This window comes from Perca flavescens, chromosome 4 (assembly GCF_004354835.1).
Source record: "Perca flavescens isolate YP-PL-M2 chromosome 4, PFLA_1.0, whole genome shotgun sequence".
Taxonomy (NCBI): Eukaryota; Metazoa; Chordata; class Actinopteri; order Perciformes; family Percidae; genus Perca; species Perca flavescens.
In genome coordinates, this window is record NC_041334.1 from 15,760,725 (window position 1) to 15,787,297 (window position 26,573).

At 39.2% G+C, this 26,573-nt stretch overlaps 1 protein-coding gene across 1 annotated transcript in view; it reads left to right on the forward strand.

Annotated features, from left to right (window-relative positions):
* LOC114554064 (metabotropic glutamate receptor 4) overlaps positions 1–26,573 on the forward strand; it is a 141,956-nt gene that overhangs the window by 35,103 nt on the left and 80,280 nt on the right. Inside the window, exon 2 of the mRNA XM_028575640.1 lies at positions 22,593–22,809. Coding sequence (XP_028431441.1) covers positions 22,593–22,809 — 217 coding nt within the window. The remainder of the gene's footprint in view (positions 1–22,592; positions 22,810–26,573) is intronic.

Here is a 26,573-nt window from a genome sequence, read left to right on the forward strand (position 1 = left end):
AGGGTCTGATTGAAAGCCCATGTTAGGGAGGCTGAAGCAATCAAAGGACTTGTGTATTTCAAGTCAAAGGAGGTCATGTTGAGAGCATGATAAATCCAGCATCCTGATCCAGCATTCAAAGGCAGCCGTTTTCTATTGTTAGTGCTGTTCGCTGGTGTTTGGCACTCTGAAATAGTGTCTCTCCATCTGCTTTGATGTGCAACAATGTCAGAAGAGAGGCTAGGCACTGTTGCTTCCGTGGCATCTAATTTCATTAACTGTCATATACACTATGTGACAGTTGCATTGTAGTCTACATAATCTAATATTATGAAGAAAGAAGGAATATTTAGTTGCAGAAGTTTTTTAGGTTGAGGCAAACTGAATACACTGAGGTGCCATGCTGGCAGGTTTGTCAGGGAAACTACCCAGTAATTGAGAAGCTGCCTGTTAGCTTGTTATGCTGCCAAAATGCCAATTAGCAAAAGCACAGAGCACCTGTCTGCGCACAGGAAAAAGTAGTACTGGCTAAAAATACTGTGCTACTACTGGCTAACATAAGCCAGGAATATAGATGTTTTTCTCCCATCCCAGAATGCTGTGTGGACTCGCCAGACCCTCCTCCACAGTGCTGTGGAGGAAGGTCTGGCAATGCAAGACTATACATAGATTAATGTAGAATATGAAAGGGGTTGTTGTGTAGTGACAAGCCCACAGAGAAAACTCTGTGCGCTGCTTTAGCCTCTTTAAGATCATAGTTTGGGTTTACGGCCCCCAATTTTCCTGTTTTAGTTCACTTTTTCTGTTGTCATCAGCAACTGCAACAGGCAGATTTTTTTCACATAACTATTGTGATAAACCCACTGTACATTACCTGCCCACCACAAAACGGTGGACTGGCGAGGTGAACAGTGGAGCATTTAGCAAAGAGCCAGATGTGTCCCTTGGGATTTAATGGAGAGCAAAACAGAGCTAAAAGGTATCTATCTATCTATCCTTTAATGCAAAAAGAAAATCAGCATATAAAAACATTCAAACAAAACACTATCTGTTCCTTATTACTTTACATTCCTTTATCAATTTTCTTATATTCCCCCAGTTTCCCACTTTATGACACCATGAACCAGATCATTGTGCACCCAGCTCTAATCATCCCAATTAAGCAGGAAGTGTTTTTTTCTCCAAGCCACTAAATCACCCGCATTAACCCCAGCACTGCTTTCAACTACAGACACATTTTAATAATTAAGGAACTCCAAGATCATCAATAATTGAGTCATTTATTCATTAAACAACAAAAGGAAAGCAACAGGGACAGAGTCCGTAAAGAAGACTATGCACAATTTATCCTGAACTGACAGGGAAGCCTGATCTTTAGGCTGGAGATTGGACTAAACAAGTTTATGAATTACAATGTGGGAGTTGTCTCTTGCGGTTTGCAGACAGGTTCTGGGGTTCTAGGATGACAGATATGTGGTATGGATAATTGGGCTGGCGATAACTGTCATCTGTGCACTTAATGAAGATAATATGCTTTTGGTTTGACAGCTCAGTTAGGACTATCCAGTTTTTTTACTCCCTCTACATACATTCATAACAGATCTTACTGTCAATTATAGTTTGAAATATATATAATGTTTGATATTTTAGGTTTTTCTTTAGCTCACATTGTCCAGAATTTAAGCTATTTTTGTTTGAGTTTTATTGTGTAAAATGATACAAGCTTCAACGCTCTTAACCTCCTTCACCTACTCCTACTCTTGATCACAATGAAAATAAAATCTGATCGAGAGCCTGATGTTATAGTTATAGAACTATAAAAGAAAGTAGACTGCAAGTCTCCCTCCATTAGTTTGGGGTTTTCAAGTCTTTTTACTGCATTTTATCCCTGGCTTTGCAAGCTCTGTGTGAAAACTGTTTACAAATGCAGAGCTGCTGCCATCAGCACCTTGCATACTAATGTAAATCATGGGAAGAATTTTTATTATTGCAGCCCCAATTTATTCTCTATTAACAGTTGGCAGCTACCCATCCCATGAAAAGAAGAACATATTAAAGAAAGCAGCCTTTTATACTCAAAGCTTTGCCTGCACAAAGTGATACTTACATTTGAGGGGAATCCTAGGCAACGTTGTTTTGCCGAATTAATTAGTTAGCGATGCATTCATTGATGAATTCGTGATAGACAGTTTTTCAAAGACAATACTTAAAAGTGTTAGTGGAGGTGTAGAAGTGGCAACAGTCTGCCCTCCATGGTTTTTGTGTGATTTATTTCAAAACAGGAAATACATTTTGCTGGGTTACAATTTTTCTGAAATGAGATTACCATATAGTTATTGGCTGTAGTATCACCCATATTATCATCTATATTTGTTACAGGCTAGAACTTCTAACAAGGACATTGTTATTGTGATTTATCAATTACACAACCATACGTGTACAACCATACGTGATTCCAGTCACACACCCTAAATCATGAAAAACAGACTCACTGACTATTTATTTTCATTGTCTACATGAGGAGCACTAAGAGTCAAGCAGTGTGTTTGCTTGGATGTTATACAGTTCCTAAACTCCTATTACATAAGACATTTGCCTTGGACACTAGATGGGCCAATTATGGTATCTGCTGATGATTTTCTTTTAATGTCAGAAAATAGTAAAAAATAAATCCCTTTCACAATTTTCTAAAGCTAAATCTGACATCTTCAAGTGTCTTGTTTTCTCTGAATAACAAAACTAGCCTAGTTGACACCAGACCCTTCTCAGTTGTAACTGAGAGTGGGTCTGGGCAAGATTCAGCAGTGACAACGGCATCAACGGGTTGCTGCGCTTTGGTGGCCGTCATGTTGAATGTAAACAAAAAGCTGCTTGCTGTTGCTGCGCTATCATCATCGTGTAAAGCCCGCCTCAACGGTTGTGATTGGTGCCTTGATTTGGAAAAACTGGAAATGGGCTTAAATGGGCTCTTGGCCAGACTAACTTGCAGAGCAAATCTCAAATTTGCTGCAAATTCATCAGGGTTTTCCCAGGCTAGTCCAAAACCCAAAGCTATTCAGTTTACATTGATATTAAACAGAGAAAAGCAGCAAAACCTCACAGTGGATAAGCTAAAACAAGGGAATGTTTGGTGTTTTGCCACAAAACTGCTATTGCACCTTTAAAAGTCATTGTAGTATTCTTACATGATTGGAGAAATTACAAACTTTAAGAAGTTGCACTGTGGATAAATCATTGTTAAATCATACGCTTGACAATTAGTCCACTTACAGTACATCTGACATTTCCAGAAGCAAATTGATGTTCTAGAAAGCACAGACCTCCCCAGTCACCTCTCCGTCAGTTCTGCAAAATGTATGCTAAATTGTCTATTTAACAAATATAAGTTGTGCTTTATGTGGCTGACGTTGGACAGTGATAGCATGTGGCTGTGACGAGTCCCTCATCAGCACTGGGAAATCAACTTGCCAGTCTCCTGCTAACTCAGCTAACCTCCTGCTAACCTCCTGCCAACTCTGCTAGCCTGGGCTAGCTTGCCAGCTGGCCTCTCAAATTTTCAAATAGACATCAGATTAAACAGAGGAAAAGGTGGAGAAGATGAGCTCCAGCTAGCAAGACCATCTCTGCATCATCTCCCACCATCTCATGAATCGCTCATTTGGATAATGAAATCAACTCAATAGTCTCCTGCTGACTCTGCTAGCCTTGCCATTCGGTGTTTTCAAATGTAAACATCAGAGTAAAGACTGAGGAAATGGGAAAGTTGGCCATCTGCTACGAACTATGGCTACAATCCCAACTATGTGGACAAGCAAGACCATCTCTGTGTTCATCTCCATCTCTCCATCAGAGGCAAGCGTGGAGCTATCGAACACCGACTGCGACTTCTCTGCTGGGCATCCTGCTAGCCTAGGGTGACCAGATTTCCTGGAACTAAAACCGGACACTTTGCAACTTTTAATGTGAACATTTTTTTCAGAGAAAATTGAGTTGTGCTTCCATATAAATTGTCTTTTCAGGAAACCGGGACCTGTAGTAAGTAGCAGTGAGTGATTGGGAAGTAGCCTACAACAGCAGTCAGAATGAGAGAATGAGATTTTTATTTCATATTTTCCAGAAATAATAATAACTGAACTGTGTGTATTGGGAAGTAATGCAATCATCATTAAAACAAATTATTAGTGAATACTTTTTCAAGAAATAGCCAACGTTTTGCATCCCTACTGTCATTGTTGATCTACCAAAACGGTAATTTGTCGATGGTCCCTTACATAGAATCTAGCGACAGAACAGTGCTATGAAGCTTTATGTCAGATACAAATCTCTAGCGATAATTCTAGTTGTTTTCTCTTGATACTCTGTAACATAACGTCATTGACCTGAATTGCGTTGACAATCTCAAACGAAGGGGAAGTTAAAATCAAATATCAACTGAATATCAAACGTCCAGCCAACTTCACCATGCTTTCAAACGATTTCAAACGAGACAAGAAGAGGTATTGCAACAATGTTTACAAATATACATTGTCGCGGGACACGCAACTCAAAATCGTGACTGTCCCGGTCAAACTGGGACGTCTGGTCACCCTATGCTAGCCAGGGGGCAGGCGTCAGAGATTGAGCTGGATGGCCTCTGTCCTTTCACAAAGATTTAGCTGGATCCTGAAGTGCCAGTGCCATTCAACGGGGTGACTATTTTTCTGTGTGTCAATCTGACGGCAACAAAGTTAGGAGCTGATGTGATAACATTTCACTGGAATTTTACATCCTACATGTATGATTTCATTTGACATATACAAATTGATTGATTGATGTAAATTAATGAAAACCCAATGGAATGTCTTATTGTATGGTATGCAGACTTTGTTTAAATTGGATCCTGCCTTGCTTTTATTTAATGCTATTCATCAATAAACTCTGAATAAAGACACAATTTGAAAACTCCCAAAAGTCACACAGAAAACACAAAACAGCAGGCTAGATTATTAATTTACAAGCAATCGTGCATGTCCAGTCGTTTAAGGAGAGGACCATAATAGGTTATTGACCAACAGTAAAGTGAGACTGATGTTGCTGTGAAAGCATTTATGATTACAAACTCTCCATTTCAACTTCCCACCTCTCATCAGTTTTTTTTATTTTACACAATTAGTGTGGAAAGATGAGAAAATCTTGAAGTTGAATTGGCTCACGACACTTGCTGTTTGTATATGTGCTGCTCTGTATAAACATGTCTGTGCATGTACTTTATAGTGAATATGCAGCAGAGACATTTGGAGCACTATGTTATGATTTTTGAAGACTGTGGCATTTGCTCAGGAACATGGCACACCAAATTTGAAATAAACCTGCAAATGCAACCTTTCCATTTTTATTTCCATCTGTTGGATTGATAGCTGCAACTTGAAATTAACACTGGAGGTATACAGATGTGGGACCACACAAAATGACAAAATAACCTCATAACATAGCCTGCCAATACTGATACTGAGACTCTAGATTCACTCAAGATTGTGTGTTAAGACTGTGTTGTTGTCACTCAGATTAAATGATGACATACAAGCAACGTCCCTTTTTAAGGGCCATTGAGAAAAATTATTTCAGGGCCAAGGCAAACATCTTGCCTCTTCCTCTCAGTCTAATCCCAACTTTGATGGTTAGGTATTGATGATATCTCAGAGTCTTTATGAGGACATTTTGTGCCTGTGAATAAGTGCCATTTCATTGGTTTGTTGTTGGTTTTTTGTAGGTGTTTTTTAGGCACAGTGCAGAGAAAGAGACCTGGCAGAGGGACACCACCTCCTATTTCTTTTATTTTATAACCATGATTATTAATACTTGCCAATTGTTGTGATGTGTCGGTCACTTTTATTTAAGTTTGGAGTATAATCACAGGCCTACAATTTAACATCTTTTTTTGGGAGCCAGCGGATCTTTAGAAGCCGAAGAGGAGTGTCTTGAGGATTTATTTTCAAAGTTGTCTTCCAGCTGTTCATCTTTAAGTTTTAGTTTCATCTTTTATCTGGCCCAAACCATCTATAAAACATCTTACTCATTAGCTACCTGCTGGACGTGTTGGCAGCAAAATGGGCGTGTGTTTTCTACCAACATATGGTTTCAAATGGTGGGTTGTCATGTTCAACTCTACTGCATATCTCAGTGGACTTGTAAACTTTTGTACTTGTGGCTATTTTTCATCATGTGAGGCCCATGTTGATGACTTAACAGTTGCATCAGTGTTAGTGACAGATGTTCAGCCATGCACAGCAGAGAAATTCCCCATGTGCTGTATGTTATGAAACAGGACACAGGGACCTGGTTGGTGTCCATTTCTGTACCCTGACTGCTCGGATTTATTTTGATTTGTAGTAGAAATTCTGGAAGCGATTCAAGCTTCGGTGGATGCTGTTTCTGTTTTTTTTACTCAGATAAAATCAAGTAGTGGCTCGGCTAAAGGTTGACATGACCAGTGAAGGAGTTGGCCACTGCACAAGTGTTAACATCACCTTTTTAATTGTAGCTATAATTCGTCTCACAAGTAAATCTGTGTACTGTTCACCTTTTAAAGGCCTTTTTTTCCCAGTAGGGCACTTACAGGTGTAATTGATAACATTAATGATGGCGGTATCCCATTTAGTTTGGCTAATTTCGGGCCCTGGCACAGTACATACTGACTCACTGGGATGGCTTACTCTGACACTAAAACAGACCTGAGCATTGTTAATGTTATTTCTTCACTGTTAAGTCAAGTTAATATGTTTGCCATGAAAACACTAACCACTGATGTTTAAATATTACGGATTAGCAATGAAATAGGCCTACTTTTCTTTGGAAACCTTGTATTCAAATTTATGTGGTTTTAATTTCCCTCTTTGTATGTAAGTGTTTTTTTTCACAAATTTGGAAATACTTTAATAGGCCAATACTTAAGAAACTGTAATGCTTTTTGAGTTGTTGCACATTGACGGTGTCATTTTCAGATCTCAAAATTGAAGTCAAGTTTTAAAATCAGGTTGCTGAATTGGATGGTAGAAATCCAGACGCCATAGTTAATGATGAAAAATGTAAACTTGGAAAATTTGAGCACTACAAAAATGTATTCTTCTGGTAACTTAAATAAAGTTTAAAATTGTTTTGACTGTTTTCTATCTGAATTTGTGAAACCAAAACAGAATCACATTTTTGAAATTGCACCACTTGAAACTATCTACTCAGAATCCAAACCATATAAATTCCAAGAGAGGGTCTTGAAAATATGTGGAATTCAAATTCACAATTTAATAGTGGTTAAATTTTACAATTAGTTGTTCACGTGTTATCTGTTCTTATAGGATTCAAATTATTAAATCCTTTCTTTGCTTTAAATAGTTATATATATATATATATATATATATATATATATATATATACACACACACACAGTACAGGCCAAAAGATTGGACACACCTTCTCATTCAATGTGTTTCCTTTATTTTCATGACTATTTACATTGTAGATTCTCACTGAAGGCATCAAAACCATTATGGAATTATGAACTTAACAAAAAAGTGTGAAATAACTGAAAACATGTCTTATAGTCTAGTTTCTTCAAAGTAGCCACCCTTTGCTCTGATTACTGCTTTGCACACTCTTGGCATTCTCTTGATGAGCTTCAAGAGGTAGTCACCTGAAATGGTTTTCCAACCGTCTTTAAGGAGTTCCAAGAGATGCTTAGCACTTGTTGGCCCTTTTGCCTTCACTCTGCGGTCCAGCTCACCCCAAACCATCTCGATTGGGTTCAGGTCCGGTGACTGTGGAGGCCAAGTCATCTGGCACAGCACTCCATCACTCTCCTTCTTGGTCAAATAGCCCTTACACAGCCTGGAGGTGTGTTTGGGGTCATTGTCCTGTTGAAAAATAAATGATGGTCCAACTAAACGCAAACCGGATGGGATGGCATGTCGCTGCAGGATGCTGTGGTAGCCATGATGGTTCAGTATGCCTTCAATTTTGAATAAATCCCCAACAGTGTCACCAGCAAAGCACCCCCACACCATCACACCTCCTCCTCCATGCTTCACGGTGGGAACCAGGCATGTAGAATCCATCCGTTCACCTTTTCTGCGTCGCACAAAGACACGGCGGTTGGAACCAAAGATTTCAAATGTGGACTCATCAGACCAAAGCACAGATTTCCACTGGTCTAATGTCCATTACTTGTGTTTCTCGGCCCAAACAAATCTCTTCTGCTTGTTGCCTCTCCTTAGCAGTGGTTTCCTAGCAGCTATTTGACCATGAAGGCCTGATTCGCGCAGTCTCCTCTTAACAGTTGTTCTAGAGATGTGTCTGCTGCTAGAACTCTGTGTGGCATTCATCTGGTCTCTAATCTGAGCTGCTGCTAACATGCGATTTCTGAGGCTGGTGACTCGGATGAACTTATCCTCAGCAGCAGAGGTGACTCTTGTTCTTCCTTTCCTGGGGTGGTCCTCATGTGAGCCAGTTTCGTTGTAGCGCTTGATGGTTTTTGCGACTGCACTTGGTGACACATTCAAAGTTTTTGCAATTTTCCGGACTGACTGACCTTCATTTGTTAAAGTAATGATGGCCACTCGTTTCTCTTTACTTAGCTGATTGGTTCTTGCCATAATATGAATTCTAACAGTTGTCCAATAGGGCTGTCGGCCGTGTATCAACCTGAATTCTGCACAACACAACTGATGGTCACAACCCCATTAATAAGGGAAAAAATTCCACTAATTAACCCTGACAAAGCACACCTGTGAAGTGAAAACCATTTCAGGTGACTACCTCATGAAGCTCATTGAGAGAACACCAAGGGTTTGCAGAGTTATCAAAAAAGCAAAGGGTGGCTACTTTGAGGAATCTAAAATATAACACACGTTTTCAGTTATTTCACACTTTTTTGTTAAGTACATAATTCCATATGTGTTCATTCATAGTTTTGATGCCTTCAGTGAAAATCTACAATGTAAATAGTCATGAAAATAAAGAAAACGCATTGAATGAGAAGGTGTCCAAACTTTTGGCCTGTACTGTATATATATATATATATATATATATTCATCATGTACATTTTTGTACAGTTTCAAGAAAAATAACACATATTGGAAATAAAACAATACTGCCTTTAGAGAACTGTTAAGAAAATACACTCAGTTGCCAGTTTATTAGGTACACCTAGTTAAAACCAGTGCAGCCTAATGCAACAGTCCTGCAATAAATCCTATGTTCACAAAGACTATAATGTTAGTCTTTTGTGGAAACTGTTTTAGAGAGGTGTTAAATCAACTTAATGGTCATTTTGGAGGTTGGAGAAGTTTTTGGCGCTGCTGAATTTTACTGAGCTATAGTATACTGAGAGATGCTTCTGATAATAAACTGACCCTCTAAATTCGGTGGCTAAAGGCACATCCAGCACAAATACAAATGCTTGACATTAAAGCACAGTACATAATACATCAACTCCACCAAAACATGGAAGGAGCAATGCACGGCCACAGTGCATATTACAGTTTCACCATATTATGAAAAAATCACTGCATAGCTCTGTGGCGCCGAGTGGCAGATGCTAGCTGTTTAAGCCGCTACAGAGCTTTCTGCCGCCGCTACAGATCTTCGTCACAGCTTGGTCGTATCAGTGGCAGTTATTAGATGTATTTAGCCGCTACAGAGCTCTGCGACTGCTGCTAATGTTCATATTAACTGAAGCAGCACACTCTCTTTGTTTCGAAAATAATTCCCTCGATTTTGCATATTTTTCACCCGAAGCCAACAGCACTTTCTTTGATTTCTTTCTCTTTTTCTCTGCTTCCCCCTTTGGTCATTTTGTGCCGCAATTCATTTTCTTTTACCTTGGTAGTGATCAGTGATAGCAAAAAAAAAATGCTGGAAATCATCATCTTCACTAATATCTACAACCTGAATCACCAGCCTGAATAATGTTAATATTTAAGTGCCAGTAATCGCTTCATTTTCAATGTCATGTCTGAAAAGAAGAGTGTCTGCTTTTGTGTAGAGACAGTCATGGAGGCAGATGATTTACGGGAACTGAACGGGTCAAACAGGTGGCTGTCCCAGTTGGCGCAAATCTTCTTTTCCTTTTTCCTTACTCTGTTATTCTGAAGGTGTGTGTGTGATGCAGTGTAGCCGGGACTCAATAACCACCTCGGAGGTTTGAATGACACGCTTCCCTTCGGAGCGGTGGGAGGCAGAGCCATATCAGACTGTGATGGATGGTGTGAGGATGCTTTCAATGATGGATCTGTAGGACTGGACCCGGACTGACTGTGACACACCGAGCTGCCAAAAATGGTGCTGGAGTAACATCCTCTGTGGTCAGATTGGAGACATCCTGTTCCCCCCCTGTGTTGTGTGTTCACATCACTGATTACAGATAGAGATGATGCTGTACAGCTTTTGGGATATCAGTCCTCACCTGCACCATATAGAGTGTGAAGTTGTTTGTTTCAGCCCTCTCATCTCATCTATAGACTCAGTTATGTTTTCTACAAACTTCAGCAGCTTGAATAAAAGGTCACTAGAGGTGCCATATTTGGTGCACACAGAGAGGAAAGCAGAGAGATAGAGACCCAAATAGCATGGAGTCGATTCCTCACACACTGTCATAAGGTCTTTAGCAGATGGGGCGTGCTATGTTTAGCACATATGAGAAGTGCTTCAAAAAAAAAAAATGTAGTGTGTTTTTTTTTTTCTAAAGTAGTAAGGTGTTAGTAATGTGCAACAGAAAACAGATAGTCTAGCTAGCTGTCTGAATTTACCCTGCAGAGATCTCAGGAGCAGTTAACTGTAGTCCTCATAAATCCACCAGAGTTTAAAATTCCAACACAAAGAAAGGTAACGGACATCCGGCCAAAAAGAGTGACATCCAGCTGAATTTCTAGCGGCACCGGAGCAATCCCGGAAGTGAAACGTTGTGGATATAGACTAGATTCAATCCAATGCTGCCCCGCTTCCTACCTGTCAAGGTATTGGGTAATACAGGTAGACTGACATACTGTGTAACCAATCAGAGAGCCAGAATAAGGATCTAAGCTGTGAAGAACTGTAAACAGGGAGCAAGGTTGGTTGATGACACGTCCTGCTTATGGGTCACAAGCCTTGTGGCTGGGTGATATGGCCAAAATCTTCCATCTCAATATGGTAATTTCATATCTTGATAACTATAAATATATATCACGATACAGAGTGTTTTCTGGTAACTTAATAGTCTATACTGTATGTAAAAGCCTATTTTGTATACTCCTGTGTGATTTAAATAATTGACAAATGAAAACTGCTGAGCATTTCCTCATTTTATTAAGAACTTTATTGCAAAATGAACATAACGTGCAAGGATTAGAACATAAATCGCCATCCAAATTATGAAAATATTGCATAACATTATACAATGTACAATGTAACGCAATTAGGCTGTTGGTTTTTCGAAATAGGGATAGAAACGGTATAGAAATTGTTATGTATTTTAGGCTACTACTAGATCCCTAATTGAGATATACCTGATGGATTGTGGGTAACTTAAGCTTTGGTTGTTGTTGTTAGCCATGCTGCTGTAAAGACATGCTGTTGGGCTAATAAACGGTTAACATTAAAGAGTGAAGAATATAAAATAAAAGTAACAAAATTTGATAATTTGATGGTATGTACTGTATCATCATGTCACACAGCCCTTTGTGGAGTTTAGTACAATAAGCTGTATCTGCATCCTTCCAGTGCACCAGTGCAGGAATGTAACCACAGATACCAGACACTACAATTTCGGTATACTGAGACAGAGAGCTTTCCCTGGTGGTGATAGGCTTAGTCATCATTCTGCAAACCTGTTTGGCACTAGCTTTAAATATACATTTTACTTAAAGATGTAAAAGTACATTTAAAAGAGAATAAAAGTACCTGCATTTAATGACTTTCAAACCCTGACTGCCATAAACAGAAACAACATTCACTTACAGGCTGAAACATTAAATGTTACTGGACTGTGACATCTTGATTTATCCGTCATTATTAATAGGGTTAATTGACTTCCTCTTTCTTATGGCGGAAGAATTGAACAGCTCATTAATAGGTCTGTGAAGTTCTGCCACAGGTTTAAATCACATTTACAAGTTCTCAAAGTTTAGCTTTTCCTGGAGCACAAAGCAGATTGTTCCTGTAGGAACTGTTTAAAGAAATTCCTGGAGTTTGTCCAATAGGCTTTAACAAACACTAAAGCAATGTGGATTACTAACAATAGCTCCAAGTCAGCCAATGTTTGTAGTTTGCAGGCTAATTTGAGTAACATTTATTTTTAATCAATCTCAGGTCAAACACAAAGCTCTGCTCAGTAACAGTAAGGTCATTTGTCTCATCAATTCCCAACAAAATCAAAGGGATGACAATTTGTAGAGCTAATCTGAGCATGCAAAGCAGAGGTGCGACACAAAAATCAATAAGTAGAAAGTCCTTCACCAGAAAACAGACGTGCAAACAGAAACACCCACATACCAAGGTAGCATTTTACTGTAACTATCTGGGTTGCTTATGTGTGATAGTCAAGCTAACCTTTTGCTGGTGGTAGAAGACATATGCAAATTTTTTACTTAAGAAAAAGTAGCAATACCACAGTGTAAAAATACTCTTACAAGTAAAAAGGCCTGCATTCAAAATCTTGCTTAAGTAAAAGTACATACGTATTGGCATCAAAATTAGTACCAAAAGCAGCAGACATGCAGAATTGCTCATTTCAGAATAATATATATATATATATATATATATATATATATATATATAAAGCTGGATTATAATTAGCGATGCATTCGTGTGTAAGCATCACTGCTAAAGGTGGGGCTAATTTTAACTACTTTATATACTGCAGAGTAGCTTAATCATCATAATGTATTAGTTATTTTGTATGACTGATCTGACCTGCAAAGTAACCAGTAAGTAAAGTTGTCAAACAAATATAGTGAAATAAAAAGTATAATATTGGCTTCAAAAATGTAGTTAGGGATGCACCGATCAGATACTGATATCTGATATCGGGCCAATACTGACCAAAATAACTGAATCAAGTATTGCTGACAATGGGGCCAATCTATTAAATTAACTTCTATGTTCATATTATGTTAATTTTCTCTCTGACGGAGAAACAACAGAATTGGAAAATCCTCCTGCTTCCTTGAAGTCACCGTGTGGCAACATTTTGCCTTCCCTGGGCCATCAATTATGTAAAAATCAAAACAATCAATGGTACAGCATTTGGGCTCTAACGGGAGTTCATGGTGTTGATCCTTTCATAAACTTATGGTGCCTTCAGGTGCACCTCATAATGGTGTTGCCTTACATGTAAAATAATAAAACCAGTCCCTTCCTTACACTGGAATCGGATCAGTCGGCCAGTACCCAAAGCCCAGTTATCGGTATCTGTATCAGCACTGAAAAAGTTTTCATCTTTTGGAGAAAATACACACAACACATTACGACTTTAAGTTGGAATAAACTATTGATTAATATGCATTTTTTCATATATTGATTGAAATGTTCTTTACACCCAGACAGCAGTAATTAACGTATGGGCTCTGAAAAAGGAGTGAAAACGATCCGTCATCTGTAGTTGCTGTAATCCTGTAAAAACGCCCACCAATCACTGCCTCACGGTCCCCTTGGAAAGAACCAATGAAAAGCCTCCTAGCCCCGCTGAGGTACTGTGCCCCTCCCCTGTATGAGCCTTAGCCCAACGTGCATCTTCGGCGCATTGCCAACAGTAGTCGTGTTTATTTTAAACCTTTGGTATGACAATGTTAGGTGTTTGCTTACCGCTGAATGAGACATAAAGTAAAATTGCGGCCCTTTCTCCGCTCAGCTCTGAAGCAGCGACACAGCGGTGCTCGTGCACGTCTATGTGTGGGTCGTAGCCCCCAGGGCAGGGGGAGGGGTTAGACGGAGTCGCAAGGAGATGCTACTTTCAAATCTTGCTAGCTTTTCAACATTACCGTCCCTGCCTTTAATATAGTATGAATAGTTTTAAGTTGGGTGTATACTTCAGCTGGAGAATATTTCAGAAATCAAGGCAGCTGTACATTATTTCTAACATCACTTAGTTAGATGTTTTTATCCAGGTTTCAGAACAAACCTCTCGAGGCAACTTCTTCATCGTGCTTCATCCTTAACGGTCAGATCAGCAGCAAGTTCTGCTCAGTTGACAAATACTTTTTGAACTGAAGAGTCACTATCCCTTCAGTAGAGCTGAGGTAGGCAGTGGAGAGACTTTGGTTCCCCAGAGTGATCTGCATGATTGAAGCAGGAATGATGTCAGTCTCAGTGGAAGATAAATCAGGATGAGCTCAGTGTTATTGGCTTTGCCTTCTTCTCTCAATTTCAATGTCAAAATATTAAAGGTTAGATCGGAGAGATGGAAATGTTGTGAAAAGGTCTAAAGCATGCTCAGAGATTTTATTGGCAGTTTCCATGGGATTTGACAGTGGACAGTATGGCCACATTGTGTGGCTATATCTGACTGCACTGGAATTAGGCAGCATTATGTCTGCTCACAGTTTACAATTTAAGCTCAATTAACTATTGACCAAAACCTATTCATATGCAGTGAATCTAAATAAACACACGAACAGTCACCTTTGTGAAAGTCCAAATATTTAATAAAGCTATTGAATTTATTTCCACTACTATAGAGGTACTTTATATTATATTGCATTGGTCTGAATCATAGCCAAATGTCCCCATTGTGTTCAGTGAATCATTGTCAATTCCCAGAGCAGTGAGAATCTGTTTTGTTATATCATAATGCAGGAATTGGCTTTCTATTCAGGAGGCTCGTCTATTTGCTGCTCCACTTACCCTGACAAAGTGAAACTTTAATCTCCCCTCACTGTCAACAGCAGCTGATAGCAATTAAGGAGAAAGCCTGGATACTGAAGTGGTGCGTTTGACTCAAAGTGTTCACCCGCATCCCTTACTGCAAAATTTAAACGACTTGTCTTTATTTTTGCAGCCGCTGTCCAGACCCAAACTTCTTTTCAGGCCTTAAATTCAATTAAGAAGCTACAGTATGTGAATGAAATGACTCAGTGTGTCTCTATTGTCTGTCTGTGCAGATGCTGAGCATTCATGAAAACAAAATATTATTATTGTTGTTTTCATTGCAGATTTTATTCCTGTAGTGAATGGTCATTATATAGTTAAACAACATAAATTAGATGCTGCAATTTCAGTAAATTTAATCTGCATGAAGCTGAAGCATAAAACTGCAGACATTATATCTGCCTGAATTTAGTGAGTACGCTGCTGTTTTGCTCACTTAGGTATAATGCGGCCCTTGCTGTACTGCAGCCAACACACAAAGCTTCCGCTGTGTGAGACTGAGGAGCTTTTTGCAGTGCGAGCTCTGCTGTTCTGTAGCTCAAAACCAACTGTTCATGGAGTGCAAAAGCAGACCTTGAACTGTTCAGACTTTGGAGCCTGGCAGATGTTTTGGTGTATTATTATCATGACTCGTCTAAAGACAGCAGGCAGAATTGCGAAATGCTGATGGTGTTGGTGAAATTGCTTTCAGGCATTGGCATTTGGTTATAAACATGTCCCCAGGTTTTCCCCTAAATGTTTTCAAGTTACCATTTGGAAATGATATGCTTATCTAATGAGAAAGCTGGGGGTTTATCTAATTTATAAAATAATAATTTAAGAGAAATTTTCATTTTGTTATAAAGAGATGCCTATCATGAACCAAAAACATGTTGAGTAATGTGATCTGCTGGGAAACTAAAACTTATTTAAAGCCTAATATTATGTCTTAGCCATTACATAGTAATTTATTAAACTGAACAAAAACATTACAAGTTACTGTATCTAGAAATCTATGTAACCTTCATGTAATCAGGTAGTCACTTTGAGAAGATCTTTTTGAGGCTACATAGAGCATAAGAGACTATCAAGATAGATTCAAAGTTAAAAGTTAAAAATCGGCCAGTGGCATGAGACATATTTTTTTTTTATATCCTCTGTAATTCATTCCATTTATAGTGTGCAAAGTAGTGGAAGACAGTCTACCGAAGTTCAGGGGTAACTCCAGTTGAACAATCCTCAGATGTGGTTTGGTCAGCAGTTTTAAATACAAGAATGGAAGTGATATTATGAGACCTTCATAAATAAAGATAAGAGAATGTAGTTCTCTTCATGTTGATAGTGAAAACCAGCCTACTTTTTTCTACGTCACACGTCAGTGACAAGTACCGTATTTGTCTCCTGTAATGAAATGCAAAGCACAATGATAATCGAGTCATTGAGAGGTAGAGTCAGCAGCATGAGAATAAAAGATATCTCCATTGTCAAGTGTGGATTTTTTAAAGACAAAAACTTGCTTTATGCCGATTTTTGAAATTTTAGCAGTGTTCTCATCATTACTGTTACTACATTAAACTTTTTTTTACAAATGTGGAAAGATGTGTCAATTAAAATTAGGGCTGCAACTAACAATTATTTTAATGACTGATTAATTTGCAGATTATTTTCTCAATGAATCAATTATTGTTTGGACTATGATAGTTCCCAGAGCCCTTGCTTTGAAACTTTTACACTGTGTATGAACAATTATTTCTGATTAAAGGTGTCCCGTGGAGTTTTTTTTGTAAACAAACAAAGCTTATGTTTGCATTCAGTGTTACTTACCAGAATGCGTTGTCTGTGTCATTGAGGCCTAACAAAATGTTGAATGAATTTCCTTCCATATAAAACTTTGGCAATGCTGCATATCTTTACACGTTACACCACCTGTAAGTCTGTGGATTAGTGTGAAACCATTGGCAGGACTTTGTATGGTGTGCATGTTAATCACAATGTAAAAGTGTTTTTTAGTTTTTCACTTTTAGTGTAATTAGAGTAATTCACAGGATTTGCTTTTTTCAGACTAACACAATTGTAATACAGTTATTGATTTTGATCTTAAGGAAACAGCTTGGCTTAGCTCATACTACGTTTTTAAAACGGCATTTCTCTGTGGTGAAATGAGATTGCCAAGTAGTCAGGATAAACTGTTTACCCATCCATGTTTTCCATATACAACTTGATTGAAGCAGATGCTCTGCATTTGGAACACACTGCAGGTTACAAGGCTCTGTCAGGTGTCTGAATTACAGATGCAAATATAGTCAGCCCTTTTGCATGCTAGCATCATTTGCACAGAAAAATATTGCATCTACACCTTGGGACCCAGCATTATCATCATTAAGTTGCTCCTCATCTCAACAGGATGCTCAACAAAGCAAACAGCAGTTGAGATAAATGTGGTCACTTAAAAGTCTTAAATAATGCTGGAAAAACAAAAAGGTCTCCACACAGATTTAGGGAATAGATTGTTATATGGTGTCATGACCTGGCTCAGGTGGTCATAACAAAGAGGGAGACAACACCATGTTAAATGTTTAAATAATACTTTATTAAACCAAATTGAACCAAATTAGACCAAATTAACTATATACAAAATGGGATGTAGAAATCCGTAGCATTAGTGGTGTAGGGTGTGCATGAGTGAAATAGGTGAGTGTGTGTATGTTGGTGTTGTAAAGTGTAAACTCAGCAAAAAGCAAACCTAGGACAACATAACCAAACATAACCAAACCTTGGTGTGCTGCAGCTTAAGTGGCCTCAGCACACCAGACCAAGATAAGCTGAGTTACTCTAATTAGTGACCTGCAAACAGGAGACACAAGTTAAGACACACCTCCTCAATGTAGACAGCAAAAACACTTAAATGACACCAAAGGGCATCACATATGGTAATATGAGTTATTTGTGTTACTGTGAAGTTTTGACACTCAAATGTGATAGCAAGCAGAGACAGGTGCTATAGTAAAAGCTATTTTTTTATACAGTCAAATAGACATAATAGCATGCACCACATGTGAAGTTCCATCACATGCATAACTATATTTATAAAATAAGTATTTTCCCCCTGCATTCGCAAACTGATGGTTGATAAGTGAGATCATGCAATATTCTGGTCCAGATGGAACATTTTCACATCTCTCTCAGCAAACGTCAACTTGTCACCTTCACAGAAACTGACGCAGTGTTACAGAAATCTGCTATTTTTGGCCCAAAAGTGTACCTGCTAATAGTCAAAACAATTAAACAGCTTTGCACTCTGCTGAGTCCTCAGCATAAACTTTGCTGGGTGTTTTAGCTGAGAAAGTCACATGCTAGGCAGGGGAACGAACTTGTTCACTCTCACCTATGATTCATTTTCTGTTGAAGGATTTCCTTCAAAATAATGCTTTCATCACTTTTGTTCATTCCAGATGCAAGGTAGATAACAAGATGCTCTCTAGACCTTAACTGCACATGTCGCGCATACTTAGTTATTCCGTTTTCAGCAGGGAACCCTACCTGGTTTCTGGTATATTTTGATGAAACACTTGGTGCAGTGCAGGTCCATGTGATGCCTGATATAGGAGGGAACAGTTAAAGGGTAGCTTGATGAAGAAAAAAGCAACACATCTGGCAACAAACCAAGTCCTTAATTAGTGGAACCATTTTTAATTACAATAACAGAACAAAACAGTAACTCCAATTACATTACATATTGTGTGTTAATTTTCACTGAAAACTAGTACTGAAAATACAAGGAGCCTTTTATTAAGTTTTCTTCTCTTTATCCCCTAAATATCCTCACGTTTTCTTCTCTTTTTGTTCCCTGAATAACCTAAGTCAGTAGTATGTTAGGTTTTGTTAGGCAAGTACTTACACATTTCAGCCCATGAATACACTTAGTTCCATTATTATGTTTTCCACATCATTTTATGTTTTTCCCTCTGCTAAGGCTCTCTCAGGGAATCATCTTCAGGTGCTGGTCCTGAAGTGAATTAACTCAGGGACTCTGACCTCTTACCTGTCTTCATGAATACATTTCAAATTGAGATTGGGTAACTTGGCAAGCTGTGGATAAGGCTGCGGTCGAAAAGACTGAGGGCCAGATGTACTAACACTTTTGCGCCCACTTCAGGTGTATTTGTTTCGCAACGTGCGCGTAAAAGCATGGCGAGGTATGTACAAACAGGCCGCACTGAGGTAAAAGCGCAGACTGCCTGTCGCAGAAACTGAAAATGGCAAATTGCGTTTTTCCTTGTCATGCATATGCATTCACGGGAGGGTGAAGGGGAAAGTGGAAGTTTCCCATAAAGAGATGGGAGGGGAAGCGTAAAGTGCGCCTAATTATGTATTCCGCGGTATGTACAAAAAATGCCTGTGAAAGTGCTCCTCTATTTTGCGGTGAAAATTCTCCGCTTCTTAAAAGCAGGTGTAAACCAGCCGCAAGCGGGTTTCCTCGCATATGCCTCGTGGTGAAATGGCAGCAAAACGATCACACTTTTTCAGTTGAGTGAACACAACATCATTAAGCGTTACAGATTAAGCAGCCATGCAATATTACAGTTACTGGAGAAATCAAAGATGACATTGAATTGGTGTGAATTCATAAAAACAACAGACACATAACACACTTATGTCCAAATATCCACCCCCCCAAAAAATAGATAAATAAGCTGTGTCCCAAATCCATAAATCTTACACAAATGATGCAAACAGTATGCAAACTCATTAATATCACCCAGATCATTGTTTACATCCCTTCTAACTAACCTTCTTTACACATTTTTATTCTTTTCTAGTCTGTATTTGCTCTTTGTGTACATTTTTCACAGGCATTCTGTGGCCTATGGCCAGACATGATAAAACTCCAGTTCAATTTTATTTATATATTTTGGTATATCACTCTCTCTCTCTCTCTCTCTCTCTCTCTCTCTCTCTGCCCCCGACCCCCCCAAAGAGCCACGGGTTGGTTCTGCCAGAGGGTTCTGCATGTTTAAAGGAAGTTTTTCCTCACCGCAGCTGTTGTTCTTGGGTGGTTGGAATTATTAGGTTTCTGTAAATTATAGATTGTATCTGTAAAGTGTGCTGAGATAAAATCTGTTATGATTTGACACTAAATAAAATTGAATAAAATATTTTTACCCAAATAAGTGAGTTGGACCCCAACAGTGTCCATGTTGATGGGAGGAGGTTGCCTTTATGTCAGATGTTTATCAAGGTAGGAGAAGGAGGTTGCGCTTGAACAATCAATCAAAATCAAATGAGCATGTTTTAAAAAAAAAGAATCTACAGTATATTTAAAGTTGAAGACAAAATACTCACATTCCAGTTGTTTTATTGGCTCACTTCATAATAGAAATACGCTTACGCGTTTTGGCACAGAGCCTTATGAAAGGCAAAATGTGAGTATTTTGTCCTCCTCGACTTTAAATCTGAGTTGTGCTACCTTTTTACCTTTTATGGAACATGATTGTTTAATATCAAGGGTTATAGGTGTGTGTGTGTGTGTGTGTGTGTGTGTGTGTGTGTGTGTGTGTGTGTGTGTGTGTGTGTGTGTGTGTGTGTGTCCCAGCCTGCGGGTCTGCTGTCTGTGATAATGAAATGCTGCATATGGCAAAGATGCATCCAGAGGGAGAATGGGGCTGTTTTTCATTAGGATCATGTTTCACTGAGTGTACCTTCTCCTCATTTTGTTTCGAGACACAAAAACATGACGACAGCTCCTCATCAAAAGCACACTATGTATCATTACCAGGAATCACCCTGGCCGTCTGTTTGGTGAATCACAGTGTGCCATAGGGATGAAAGATTCCATTTACATGAACACAGTTTACCTATTACAAAAACTGACATGGAGCAATCCCAGGAAAACAGCCCCCTGTGTTGAAACACAACAACCACCACCAGAAAATTTCGAATGATGGTCTCTCAAGACAGGCTTTGTGCTTTAGCTGACCTATTTATTTTTCTATTCAAGTTTCTTATGTAATGTTTGTCTTCAGCACACAAATCAGTAAAGTTGAGTTTGAGCAACCGAAGCCTGCAATTATGCAAGTTCTCGCATTTAAAAAGCTTTATTATCATAAAAGCTACTACTGTGTACCCTGTAGCAGTTGATCTTTTCTTTTTATCAAAGTAAGAAGCTACAGTTAATCCAGCACAGTAGTGTGTAACACATGCTTTGCTAAGATGCAAAGAGACATGTTTAGCAAGTGACCCCTACTTATGAGCGTGACATGCTTATCGTCTCAGCTTGTGAACCGTCCAGCCTGCTGCAGCATCAGGGAGTACTGAGGCTGGGTGTTTAAAGGCACGGTGGGGGTTCAGGATCACTATCTCTGTTTTGAGTCTCAAAAGGAAGGAAACTTGTCATCAGACTTCTCCCTGGAATTCTGGTTTTATTTTCTATTTGTCTCATGTTTTTTCCTTTGTCAAAAATGAAACAGAAATTTGCTTTTGGAAGAAGAGCAATTAAAAGTCAGAGCCCAGCTTTAGTCGCTAAACTTATAGACCACCAAACCAGATCACTTGGTGTAGTCATATAGTAGTCATGTAGTCACTCGAAAAGTAGTCTATATCCACGACGTTCCACTTCTGGGATTGTTCCGGTGCCTCCGGAAATTCCGCCGGATGTCACTCTTTTGAGCCGGATGTCCGTCACCTTCCGCTTTCTTTGTGCTGTAACTCTGGTGGATTTATGAGGACTATGGTTAACTGCTCCTCAGATCTGTGCAGGGTAAATCCAGACAGCTAGCTAGACTATCTGAGTTTTCTATTGCATGACTAAAACAACCTTTGAACATACACATGTTCCACCAAAACAGTTCATTCCCGAGGCTATTTTGCAGAGGCACCGTGGCTCCTTTCGGTGCTTAGCGCACATGACGATTGTGATTGGTTAAAAGAAATGCCAATAAACGAGAGCAGGTTTTTCACCCATCCTGGAATGCTGTGTGAACTAGCCAGACCTTCCTTCACAGCGCTGTGGAGGAAGGTCTGGCATTGCGAAACTACTTGGACAGTTACAAAATCTGCCTACCATCACCTCAAAAATGTATCTTCACTACTCTTAACTCTGTCTTTACAGGTCTCTGCAAAAATTCAAACAACTGCAGCTGATTCAGAACACTGCTGCTCAAGTCACCACTAAGACCAACAAAGTGAATAACATCACTCACAATTTCTCAGATCTTTACACCGGCTTCCTGTTTGTCAAGGAATTTACTTTTAAAACACTACTGTTGGTCTAGAAAGCTCTAAATGGTTTAGGGCCAAAATACATTTCTGATGTGCTGCTACATTATAAATCGCCCAGACCCAGAGACTTAGATGATCTAGGACAGGTCTGTCCCCAGAGACAAACCTAAACACGGAGAAGCAACATTCACATTTATGCTCCACATATCCTGAGCTTTTTTTCAAATAAAACTTAAGGTGCATAAATCATAAAACATTTCTGTTTACCACTGCATTTTATTCAATTATATGTGGGACTATTTATTCATATCTTGCACTGCACTGTAATTTTTATTCCCGTTTAATCTGTTTTATATATTTTTATGTTCTATTTTATTATATGTGTCTTAATGTCTTTTATGTTGTATGTAAAGCACTTTGAATTGCCTTGTTGTTGAAAGGTGCAAAACAAAGAAGCCTCACCCTTATATTCTTCACTCCCTTCCTGTAACTATTGTCACTAGATGCTACTTTAAGCTTAAAATAATATTTTTCCTGTGCAGATCCCCCAGGTGAGCTACGCCTCCACTGCTCCAGAGCTCAGTGACAACACCCGCTACGACTTCTTCTCACGTGTTGTGCCTCCAGACACCTACCAGGCCCAGGCCATGGTGGACATTGTCAAATCCATGCACTGGAACTATGTCTCCACAGTGGCCTCAGAGGGGAACTACGGAGAAAGCGGCGTTGATGCTTTCATTCAGAAGTCTCGGGAGGACGGTGAGTACACTTGGCCTCATATATCATTAGCCTGCTGGATGTCGAGCACCGGGCGTGGGAAGATATTACCAATGCGAACGTTCTGTGTTGTAGAAAATTGGTGAAGCTTGAGAACATGCAAGCAAAAATCAATTGGTGAGGTCAAATGTTAGATTTGATCCCAGAACATGTAAACAGCCAGAGATTACACACTTTAATATGTACCATCACAGCACTAACAGAGGCATTGAAAGAGTATAGGATAATGTGAATGGCTTTATTGCTCCATTAGATCCAAAGATCCACTGCAGCCCTACACACAGTTTAGTCACTTTTATGCCTTCTTCTCTGGCTACGCAGTGAAAGAAGCACATCGGCAGCAGCAGCCCCCTATCATTGTCTACACTCAATCTGTTCTGCCACAGTACTGTTATATTATTATTAAAATTGCATTTATTTATCCAGCAAAGCCTCGTTGTTTATAAAAATAAAAAAATAAAAACATTTTCAAGAGTGTCCTGGCCACGATTAGCAACCAGACGAATCTGCGAGCTAATGTTTTATTTGCTATGGCAGATGCATCATCCTGTTCAAACAGATTTTCCGTTGGCCAGATCGTGGACGGGGCCAATCACAACAGTTTATCTCATATTGGGCAGGTTTCAGACATTGACTGGCAACTTGTGGAGCCTTCGCGCTTTACGCAAAATATGTGATGACGACATTTTTGGTTTGCACATCCTCAGGCGGGGGACACTTTGGCGAACATAAACCTAGCTAAAGTAAAGTAAATAGCAAAGAGGTGCACCGCTGAGGCATTTTCACACCACCACGACAACCAACATGGCTGGAGCTGATGTGGAACTTTCTGTTGAAGTGTTGCATCACCGTGTCAGGGAATAATGACTGGCTCGCATTACATTATCCCGCTTATCACACGGCTTACCACACGGCTTATTGCACAGCTTCTTATACAGAGGTCACCCGCTGATAATGCCTGCGTCCCGGTCGGGACGGTTAACTTTGCCGCTGATGTTGCTTATTGATTTAAAAATAGTCCTCCAGAGTCTATGATCAGAACTCCGTCCATGGCAAAGGTCTGTTATACAGAAATACTAGACTGTGGAATGCCATGATTGACCAATCAGAATCTAGTATTGAAGCAAGCCATTTAATAACGGATATATTATATTGCGTATATACTCTTAATTCATTGCTGCACTTGCGCACTTACTTTGCCAGATAGCATTGTTTTGAGCAAAATGTACCAAGAAAGTAAGCCGAAAAGGCAAATTATCCGAGTGAGCTCCCACAGCAGCAACATCCCTGGCAACCCAGCAGCCTCATGCTTGGAGTTGCACCAGCTCAGCTTTCCCCTCCCTCCCTTAAGAGCGCTAGCAAATATAACTGATGATGAAAGGTATATATGAATTCCAGGTGGGGGGTTTTGATCTCTGCTTTTGTATCTCTTTTCACTGCCATACATTGCCTAGAGCTGGGAATCAGTGGCCTCCAGTGTTCCCCTTCTTGGGGTATTTGAGGGCAAGAAGCTTCTCATCCCTCATGCACTGACCCAGGATGTGAGCCCTCCTAAAGGAAGATATAAGCAGATGTAGGGTACACAGAGATGGAGAAAGAAATCTCTTTGCCTTATAGAAACACTTTAGGAAACATCAGATGTCTGTTCTCCTTATTAAATGTTAACTTGGAAGCTATCCTATTGACAGTTTAATACATTTAAATTAGAGTGTGGTGTGTAGGATTTTAAAACTGGTATTAGACAAAAAACATTTCTTGACCTTTTCTTTAATGCCACACTAATAGAAGGCTTTCCTGGCAATGCATATCTTGTAATAATATTTAAATGGTGAAGAAATCAAAGCAAACATCAGGACAGTGAGCATTTATATCACTAAATAATTTAGTAGGAGCACCTTTAACTGATGTATTCCTCTCTGGTATGGACACAAGATGCTTTAATATAAGATTATTTTTGACTGCAGCCTTTGGAAACAAACAGGACACAGAGAGGCCAGTGAAGTGTGGGCAGAAGAAGACCAGAGAGTCTCATATTTGACTGCAGACAGCCTCTCTCTGCAGAGATGTTGATTACTGTGGAGCATGCCCCAATAGATGTCATTAATCAAGTTAATGAAACACAATGTCAATAAGAACCCTAACAAGATTCCCTTGCAAACCAATGGCCTTCCTGACATCAACATGAAAAACTCTGCTAATGGAGTAACTGCCGTCCCTGCTTGATGAGGAGGATTACAAGCATTAGCCACAGAGTTGGTAGGAATCAGCGCATGTGGGGAATGTAAAATGAAGAGGACGAAAGGGGGAACACAAACAACTCTGCATTGCTCCTGGCTGATTTATTTCTAGATACCGAAAGGAACAGACAATATTAGACTGGGTTGAGGTTAAGCCTGGAACAGAAATTAAAATATGAAGAAGAAGGTGGAGCCTAAACATACTGTATCAACTGATTCTTACAAAGAAATATCTTTTAGGTTCATCAGAAGTTGTTTCTTTGAATAATTTATTAAAGATAAAGCTGGCATTGTTTCTTATATTCGACGAACCCTGGAAAAAGCCCCAAACCATCAATGTGTTAGTCCATCTCTCAATAGTTTCTGACTTCCCTCCCACAAGCCCATAAGGCCCTGCTTAAAAAACAGCTCACAAATGTATAGCTTCATTTTTTTAGGCTTTATAGCTTCCTTAATCAGCTGGGCACTGCAGTTTTTAGTAAATGTTACTTAAAAAGGAAAAATTAGTGTTAATTGTTGGGGACTATTTTCAGCAGATTAATACATATTTTGGGTTTTAATGAGTATTAAAAACAGTAAGACGGTGTATGTGGCCTTGACTTGAAATAAACCACAGTGGCCATCTTTATTATGAGGTAACAATTCAACTAGTGTAAAGGCTCATTGATGTGTTTTTAATAGTTTTTGCACAACAATGTATGGAGCTAAACAATACAGAGAAAATCAGCTATACCAATGTTTAGCTACACAGGCAAGACTTGTTAGTAGGATCAATTCATTGTTGGTTTTGGTCTTTTTATGAAACGTAATGATATTGACAAACACATATCATCACAATATCATCAGACATATACTTTTAAAAGGATACAAGGTAAATTGATGTAAAAATGTTGGATGTGGTGATTGGATTAGGGATAAGCAGGTCTCCCCACATAGCAACAGGGAGACATTTAAACATCTGTATTCTAAATGGCTGCCGTCACCCGGGGAAGAGATCACAGCACACTCAGCGATGTTCCTGCTTCTATCCATATGGCCGTTTAATCTTTCACAGCCGTGTGCAGCGTGTCAGCCAGTTATGTCTTTATTTATTATTTGACATCACGCAAATGACCCCTGAGAGCCTCAGATATGTCCTGTTGCAATTTGTTTGAACAATTACTTGTCATTGCTTAATTGGGCAAGGTGAATGGCTGAATGATCGTAACTCATCTTCTCTCACTTTTCTCTCTCTCTCTTTCACTTAGGGCCTGTCAGTGAAATAGTGGTTACATATAATATAATGTGTCTCTCGTAATGCACAGATATTGTAAAAGCCAATTTTCTTAAGCAAGTACTGCTGCTCGATCTTTGATCTGTAGTATTAGATACAGTACCCTGTAGAAATAGTAACCTTTCATCATGCTGTACTTAAACTTAAAGATAAACACACATGATGGCAGTTTCCCATATGGAAGCATTTTTTAATGTAAATGTACATTAGTAAATATTAAAATCAAGAAAATTAGA